Below are 8,921 nucleotides of genomic sequence, written 5' to 3'. Positions count from 1 at the left end.
GGAGAAAACCCTGAGTTTGGGAGGCTGGACCCGCTTCCAATCATTACCTCTGGAGACAAGACTCATTGTCTCCTTTTAAAATGATGGGACTGGGATCCTCTATCTCAGCTCAAATATTCAGCGGTCACCAGGCGGTGGCAGGGTCGAGCAGGTGGACTCTTGGGGGTGGGGGTGAAGGGTGTTTTCAGTGTCCTCTCAGGGAAGAAGAGGCAAGAAGCAGGCGCTCTATCCTGGCCCTGTCTCCCTCTCTGATACTCATAGCCTAGGGCTTAGGGCAGAGAGAGGCACGCCCTGTGTCCTACTCCCCTGTTCTTGGGATGCTATCAGAAGCCACCCTCACCTCACAGCACTAAACACCATTGTCATGCCTATAAATCCCAAGAGCAAAGGGTGGCACGATTTCTCCCGCGCCCCTGCGGGCTGAAGGCGGGCACTAAAGCAGTGCAGTTCCAAGCTTCCCCTGCAGAAGCCACGCTCCTGACTAGGTCCGGGATAGAGGGGGCGCGAGAGAGCAAGTGGGCGGGCGTCCCATCCTCCGCATCCTCCTCCAAGTCCTGGCGCACAGGGAGGGAGCGCTGCGCTGCGCCCGGGCTGCGCATCGCGGCCCACTTGCCGCCTGTCCCCTGCCCTGGCTGGGCCACCTCCCCGGGCTGCCGGTGGAGGGCTTCGAGGCGCTAACGTTACGCTGTTTCCGGTTTTCCAGAGGGCTCTGTTTCCCCTCCCAAGGCGGCGGCGGCTGAGCGGCGGAGCCCCCCAAATGGCCTGGCCAGATGCGGCAGGTTTGCTGCTCAGCGCTGCCGCCGCCACTGGAGAAGGCTCGGTGCAGCAGCTACAGCTACAGTTACAGCGACAGCAGCAGCAGCACCACCAGCAGCAGCAGAAGCAGCAGCAGCAGCAGCAGCAGAAACAGCAGCAGCAGCAACAGCAGCAGCAGCGAGAGCAGCGGCAGCAACAGCGGCAGCAGCAGCATCTTCCGTCCCGCTGCGCCCCCAGAGCCGCGGCCGCAGCCACAGCCGCAGCCCCGCAGCCCCGCAGCCCGGAGAGCCGCCGCCCGCTCGCGAGCCGCAGCCGCCGGCGGCATGAGGCGCGACCCGGCCCCCGGCTTCTCGATGCTGCTCTTCGGTGTGTCACTCGCCTGCTACTCGCCCAGCCTCAAGTCGGTGCAGGACCAGGCGTACAAGGCACCCGTGGTGGTGGAGGGCAAGGTACAGGGACTGGCCCCGGCAGGCGGTTCCAGCTCTAACAGCACCCGAGAGCCGCCCGCCTCGGGTCGGGTGGCGCTGGTGAAGGTGCTGGACAAGTGGCCGCTCCGGAGCGGGGGGCTGCAGCGCGAGCAGGTGATCAGCGTGGGCTCCTGTGCGCCGCTCGAAAGGAACCAGCGCTACATCTTTTTCCTGGAGCCCACCGAGCAGCCCTTAGTTTTTAAGACAGCCTTTGCCCCGGTCGACCCTAACGGCAAAAACATCAAGAAAGAGGTGGGCAAGATCCTGTGCACTGACTGCGGTGAGTCGCCCCCTCCTTCTGCTGGAGAAAGGGGGGGGGGGGAGGTGGTGAAGGATGGGGGTGGGGCGGAGAGGTGCCGCAGGTGCCCAGGCCTGGCAGTGCACGGCCGCCGGGGGGTGGGGCCGCCCCTGAACAGGGAGCCGGTCGCGGGTGGGTGAGGGTGTGGGCTTGGTAAGAACGAGAACCAGGCTCAAAGTGTGTGCTAGGGGCGAGAGCTGGTGGGGAGGCGCTGGCCTGTGCCAACAGAGATCTGCGGCTGATGTATGGCATGTGGGGCTGGAAAGCTGCCATCATAGCCCAGTAGCGGAAGGGAAGACGGTGAGGTCCGGGAGGCGCTGGCCTGAGGCTCAGTGAGTCAGGAGTGACCCTCGGAGGCCTCGCCCGCTCAGCTCCCGGGGGCCTGCCTTGCCCAGGCTGGCAGGGTCTACAGGAGCAGCTGGGCAGACTCCCAGGCTGTGAAGGCCTCCGCTTACAAGTTCTCCTAGGGAATGATCGCCCCCGCCCCCCCCCCCTCCTCTCCCAGCTCCGTTGCTCTGCTCATCCACACCGCTGGCGCAGGCAGAGTTGGACTTTTTGTGCTGTTTCCCGTTCTCCATGTGGCTCTGGGCTGTTTTTTCCTCCCTTGTGCTTCACATGTCTTTGTAAAGCGAGTAGCTCAGCATTCCCTCCTTAACACCCAGAGCTAGTGAGCAGACACTCTTTTAGCAGTTTGTGAAGTATCTCACCTGGTCTTGGTGGTGATGGTGGTGGTGGTGGTGGTGGTGGTGAGAGTAACTTGCTTTTGCTGAATGTTTGAAGTTCATCTCTAACATCATCCCGGCGGGATGCGTTGGCTGCACCTGCATGTATCTTCACAATGTTGGGTACTGCACAGGAATGTAGGAGATAGTAAACGAGGCTTGTGTGTCTGTACAGAGTGAAGGTCTCTCATACGAAAGTTAAAGAAATGACACTTTCAACAGCCCTTTCTTCTTGTCTCTGAGTCCCACTGATTTCTCAGTAAGATGGTTTAAAAACAAAAAAAAACAAAAACTGAATCTGTGGTGTTTAGTGTAACCCTGGACTGTTGAATCCCTGGATTGGGATAGATGTCCTGAACTCTCATAGAAGTGGGTGGTGTATTTACCAGTTTATAGACTAAACCTGGGTAGTGTAGAAAGGCTTGAGTAGCAAAAATAACGTGTAACAGCTAGTTGGAAATTTTTCTGCTTTCATCTTTTTAGAGCAATCAATGCCTTTGACTTTTGGAAGCTTCCCTCTCCACCCCCAACTCCCCTCGTCTAAGAGGCAAATTTTAGGCAGTTAGTTGTGGGAGTGTATCTAAGCACTGTACTAAACCTCGATCATTTTAATGAGAAGAATCTTGGAAGAATCTTACCATGGAGAGAAAAACTTACGGAATGACAGCAGTTTATGGTTTGGATATTATTCTAAGCAACATTGTTGTCTGCTTTTTAATGTGTGTTTTATGCTCTGAACTGTTTTATGTTGACAAGTTGAGACCTGCTAAGGATTTCTCTCTTCCCTTTTCTTTTTTATTCTATTAAGTATTTTATCTGAGATCCCTTGGGGAATTGGGGAACTAACTGTATTGTTCAGGGGGAAGTAGATAGTAAAAACACGTATTGAACCTTGTCCAAGGACAGTTTCTGTTTGGGTTGTTGGATAATCGCTCCAGAGTATGCATGGTACGTGTCTTCACTGGATCCCTCCTCAGGGTCACTGAGGACTGATAGCTATTGTCAGTCAGCCGCTATCTGAGCAGACATCCCTGCCCTTTGTCCCCTGCAGTGTCTCCTTCCTTGCACCTTTGGTTGTTTCCCCTTCACATTTAATAGTTTCAACAGTTGAATACAGAGCTCATGAAAGATTTGAGGTCATAGATAGACTCTGCTTTTAGACTATGGGCATCTCGTATTATTTATGTGTAGTGTGGTTCTTGCAGAGATAAATTTAGGACTGCAATCACTTGTAAAGGGAAGGCCCTCACACATCATAAATTATCGAGGAGCAGAAATGTGTATGGCAGTAAATACTTTGGAATAAAGAAAAAAGGATGAGAGTATAGAGATAGACATCAGAAGCTTTACATGAGAGGATTAGAAACTAAAGGGCATTTCTGTGAGAGGAGACTTATGGAATTGGCGATAATGACAGAATATAAATTATATTTTCTTATTTTCTACTATGTGGTTAAAGAAAACATGTGCTGTAATGGCATATTAAATGAGGAAACACAATCGGCCTAACTAACCACAACACCTTCCTTGTGTTCAGCAGGAAACAGCTAACACATTCATTTTCTGTTTTCTATTCTAAAGAAAGCCCTGTGGGCCACAGGGTCATTGGGAACATTCTCTCCTTGGAGCAGATTTGCCCATTGCAAAATAGGGAAGCTGGCACTTGGAAACTGTCATTGTAGCCGTTATATTGAGCAACTTGGGGTTGAATTGTTACTTTGTTCGGCCAGTTTCAGGTCTGAGCTGTCTGGGTTTGAGAGGTGTGTTTCCTGGGGAGGTCTTCTCCGAGCAGTGTTTGGGGAGGGGGTCTTAGAGATAATGTGCCATGTGGAGGGATATGTTGTACTTAAAGCACACGCCTTAGCCATACCAAACCAAGGATCGTACTGGACCCCTTCCAAAAGGTCCTCATAGTGGCTTGTTGCAGCTATAAAGTGTAGCCTGAGAGTGATAGATAGGCAGGGATCTCTCTGCAAGAGCAATGCCTAACCGAATGGGGCATATTTTATAGATCCAATGTATAGCATTTAATCAAAATAACTACCTCTAGTGGTAAAGAGTAAAATCTTTGCATTTCTAAGCAATTTGCATATGTGGAGATGTTTTCTGAGCTTTCTGTGGGAAGGAGAGGTAGAGCTACAAAGGCCTTAAAAGGACCGCGAAACTCTGTGCCAGGCTGCAGGTGTGTCCTGTTCTTCACCCAGTGCTCTCTCAGAAGAGGTGCTCACACATATCTGGTGTAACTGCACCTCATCTTGTTGCATTCTCAGATACATGTTTTTAAGCCATTTCCTAATTGAATAGATGCGGGAGACAGTGGGAAAGAAGGCCGTGTCTTCTTTTGGGACTTGCTGACTGGTGGTTCTCCAGTGTGTGGTGTGCTCCTGTGGACTTTGAAATCAATCTGCCACCCAGATTGTCATATTAGGGGAAGGTGGTTCGCAGGACTTAGTATAGCAAAAGTGGCCAAATATTTTTAAAACGCTTTTCATTTGCAGAATCTTTTCTTTCCCAGCCAGCTGGGAAGCCAGCTGTGCTGCAGCTTGAAGCTGGGAGAGTGAAACCAGATTAGAAACCGGCCTGTCCCAGGGGCTTGGTGATAGGTTTGGGGGCTCAGTTACCACCCTATGCCATTATTCCTTGGGTGGCTGCTTTCCTCTGCACAATGGAATTTGTGGGACAGAAATAACATCTTATCTCTGAGATCCCTTTTGTCCTTATCCTTGCCCCTGGCAGTGTTTGGTATTGTGTCTAGATGAGACACTCTTTTGAATGGATGAAGTCAAGTGAAGTTCAAAAAAGGAGCTTCCAAATTCATGTTGAAACACACTCAACTTCCTGATCTGTGATACGGGGTTTGTGCTCCAGGGTGGGGGTGAGGGTGCTGGGGGTGGGGAGGCTGAGTCTGATGGTAGCCTTTACTTATCACTATGGAAACCCACTTTTCTTTTCTCCCCCCCACCCCTCCAAATGAACCCTTATCAATTAGACTACTTGGCCACGAAGTGCTTAATCAGTGTGGTGATTGGTTGCTAATGGGATCTGAGAGGTAGGAGAGATTGCTGGAGAGGATGCTTTCTCGGGGTGAAGGTGGGAGGAGGTGGGTTACTATCCCCCAATTTTAAATGTAAAGAGAAGAACTATTAATTTGATTAGCAAATGTTTTGGGATCCTGGAAGCCTGGTTAACAGTTTAAATGACTAACCTCCTCTTAGCTCCTAATCAAGGCATTTGTACTTCTTACCATCCTTTATTATCCAGAGCTTTTACATCTTATTCTCTGATAGCAGCTTAGTTTTAAAATGAAACGCCACTTATGTTTAATATAAGAAACACATTGCTATTGCTCAAAACTCAGCAAGTCCATCCGCATATAGATTGCATGGTTTCCTCTTGTCTGCCCTCAGCTACCTGCTCTAAAACAATTGTAAAATTGTTTAGTTTTGAAATATGTCTTTTTCTAAAAGGGATTTCCCCAAAGTAGTGTTTTATTTTATTTTATTTTATTTTATTTTATTTTATTTGTGGATGGAGTATATCAACTTTGCCATTAAGACAATTCTATGGTAGTTTTTTCATGTTACAATCCAAGATCTTAACTACTTGGGTTCTGTTTCTTCTGAGTCCTTTTCTGTGTCAAGTTATCTAGTCAAAGCCTTTCTTTTTCCACTTCACCCACATTTTACCTCACAAATATAATCCTAGGATTAGAATCTAAAATCTCAACTTAGTTTTTAGATGCTGTGACATGGAAACATATTCCATGGCCACACACGGTGGTGCATGCCTTCAGTGCCAGCACTGTGAGCTCCAGAGAGTCAGGGGCTACCTGGGGAAACCATGCCGTAGTGTGTGTGTGTGTGTGTGTGTGTGTGTGTGTGTGTGTGTGTGTGTGTGTATACACACATATTACACACGCATATACATATATATACATATATACACACACAGAGGTAAGTGGTTAGAGTCTTTGAGAGAATCAGGGAAGTGCTTTTTGGGTAAGTAGAGGAGAAAATAAATATAAAATATCTAAACAGTGGGTCTCTTCACCCCCTCCATTGACTTAGTTGCATCCAGTGCTTTAAATACTGATTTGGGAAAGGGACTAGTGATATCAGTATCAGTCTGCAGCGTCCTTTCTTTTTTTATTTTAATTTAATTAATTTTTTTTTTTTTTTGAGTAATGGTCTTACTATGTATCCTTGGTTACATGCCCGGAACCCTGTGGAGTTTTAAACAACATATTCCTCGGTTTTTCTTTTCAAAGGTTGAAATGGTGTTAGTATAAATTTTACTAAAGCTATGCTCCCGCCCAGTTTTGAATTTGGGTGTGCAATGGGCATCACTTTCTAGCATTCTCAGCCCATTGACTCTTTAGAATTTGTACACAGAGGTAAATCTAGTTTATGAGTTTTAAGTCGGCAACTCCAGAGCAATGTGGCTGAGTTGACTGTGAAAGAGCAAACTCACGACAAAGTTGAAAATGTTTCCTTTTCATCTTTACAATTTGTTTTGGTGACAAAGCAACTGGAATACATAAAATTTAAAACCAAACAGCACCTTTTTTTCTTTTCCAGTGAGAAAAAAAAATAAGATTACAAAAGAGATTGCCAATTTCAAATAAAATCCTTACACAATCTGCTGATTTTTTTCCCTTGAGTGGCAGGGTCCAAGTCATTACTGGGAGAGAATTTTGTTTTGAAAGTGTCATCTCAAACTGCAAGGATGTCTGTTAAACATCATAATTAAGCACGCTAAAGGAGAAGCCACATTGTCAAAATGCCCAGCTAATCCACCCAAACATCTCAAACCCACTCTTTGCTGAAATGTTTAGCCTTTTTATGAAATTAGACTCTTAGCAGTACACAGGCCTAGCCAGCAAGATGGCCGAGAGGGCAGATAAGCTCACTGTCAAGGCTGACCACCTGGGTTAGAGTCTACACTGTGGAAGAAGAGGATTGATGTCTACAAATTGTCCTCCGACTTCCATACACACAGTAACAGGTGCACACACACACACCAATGAACAAACAAACAAATAAATGTAAAAGAGAACAATGCACCCAGATTGATCAGGCTGAGCTAGTGTGCCATGCAAGGCTGTAAGAAGTTGGGCAGACATGGAGGACAAGCAGAGGTCATTCGGATGACATGAAGAAGATGTGCTAGAATGCAGGCAAAGAACTGGGAAGCTTTTGCCAATCTGGGGTCAAAAGACAAATTATACTGATTGAACTCAGTTGCTGCCAATCAGCTGTGATGCTTCTGGTAATTATGAAATCAAGTTGAATCCAGGACTCTTTCCCCAGCTAGTCACTTCAAGGAGAGTGTGGCATATGAGCTCAATCTACAGTCACATTCCCTCCCACTTTGTATATGCAGCGAGAGCCAAACACCTCTCCAGGGACCTTTTCTGGGACAGAGGTAGAGCGCCTCCAAAGCCGGTACTTCTGGGAGCCTCTGCTCAGCAAACAGTTGTGCTGCTGGCCTCCCAGGGTGGGTAAAAGTGGTTGATGTTGAGGTTTGGTCTGTTGTTATGTGTTGTAATACTAAGTTCAGGGGTGGGGACAAGGCTTGGTTGCCCCAGAGACAAGAGAGTCATTGTCACTTAGATGGCAAGTGATGCTATGTGACCTTGCACCCAAGTTATTTCTGATTGGTGGATAAAGATGATAGCTACAGTCGATAGCTGAGCAGAATTGAGATAGGCAGGGATTGGGGTTCAAAGGCCTGAAGACACCACGAGGGAAGAGAGAAAGGGGTGAAGAGTGGAGAAAGATTCCATAGGTTAGGAGTCAAGAAAGTATGGCCATGAGGGCTGGCCTATTGGAGTTAAGAGCAGCCCAGATGAACATTGTAACTAATAACTCAGGGTTATTGATAGGAAATAGATTTTAATAGTATGGAGCGTAGATATCTGACTAGTATTAGTGTTAATAAAGGCTTATTATAAATATAAAGGTCACGTGTGTCTTTTATCCAGGAATGAAATGGTCAAAGGTGGGGTAGAAATTCCAGACTGGGATTAAATATTTTCAGCCACAGGTTGACATTCACTTCCCCTTGCAGATGTTTCCAGAAGGGCAGAGGCACAGGTATCCTGATGGTTTCTGTGTCTCAGACCCCTGCCAAGATATGACAGTCAGGTTCCTCTCTATGCTTTTTCTGGATGAAGAATCCTTTATGTCTCTCTTTTTTTTTTTTTTTTTAAATCGCTCATGGATTCCCTACCCTGTTCTAAGGGCACTGGCTCCCCACCCCTTTCCTCTTTGTCTGCTTTATGAAGACTGAGAATGGACTGTCCTTGCCCATTAGGCTGAGATGTTTTGCTTGGCCTTGATCTTGGTATTGGCCCATCTAACAAAAACCAAAATGAACTCACTCAGTTGTATGAAAGGAAGGTCACCACAAGGCTGAATACCGAGCCCAGACTGTTCAATACTCTGGGTAGCAGTAATTCTCTTTTGACAGCCATGTGATCTGTATCCCAAAGCTTTTGTTATTTAAAGGGATTTTTAAAAAATTGTTTATCCTTTAGATGTTATTTCAACAAATTGGCTGTAGGTCCCGTTAGCCGTGAATTTACAATTCTGAACTACACTGATGTAACAGCAGTGCAACTTAGACTCTATGAAATGCTGTAAGTTATGACAACACAGCACTAGAGGGAGGTGTGTG

At 47.2% G+C, this 8,921-nt stretch overlaps 1 protein-coding gene across 7 annotated transcripts in view; it reads left to right on the top strand.

Annotated features, from left to right (window-relative positions):
- The first annotated feature begins 398 nt into the window (after window positions 1–398).
- Nrg2 (neuregulin 2) overlaps window positions 399–8,921 on the top strand; it is a 182,952-nt gene continuing 174,429 nt past the window's right edge. For 2 of the 7 annotated variants that reach the window (XM_030250231.1, XM_006525462.4), the window contains exon 1: window positions 446–1,503. Coding sequence is in view for 5 of the 7 variants with exons in the window: in XM_006525462.4 (XP_006525525.1) it covers window positions 771–1,503 (733 nt within the window). In the remaining 2 variants the exon portion in view is untranslated. Of the gene's footprint in view, window positions 1,504–8,921 lie in introns of all 7 variants that reach the window. The other 5 variants (NM_001382420.1, NM_001167891.3, XM_011246792.3 and 2 more) reach the window with 4 other exon arrangements.

The sequence above is a fragment of the Mus musculus genome, chromosome 18 (genome assembly GCF_000001635.26).
Source record: "Mus musculus strain C57BL/6J chromosome 18, GRCm38.p6 C57BL/6J".
NCBI classification, from domain to species: Eukaryota; Metazoa; Chordata; class Mammalia; order Rodentia; family Muridae; genus Mus; species Mus musculus.
Note: the sequence above shows the minus strand (reverse complement) of the source record. Positions and strands in the feature narration are given on the sequence as shown.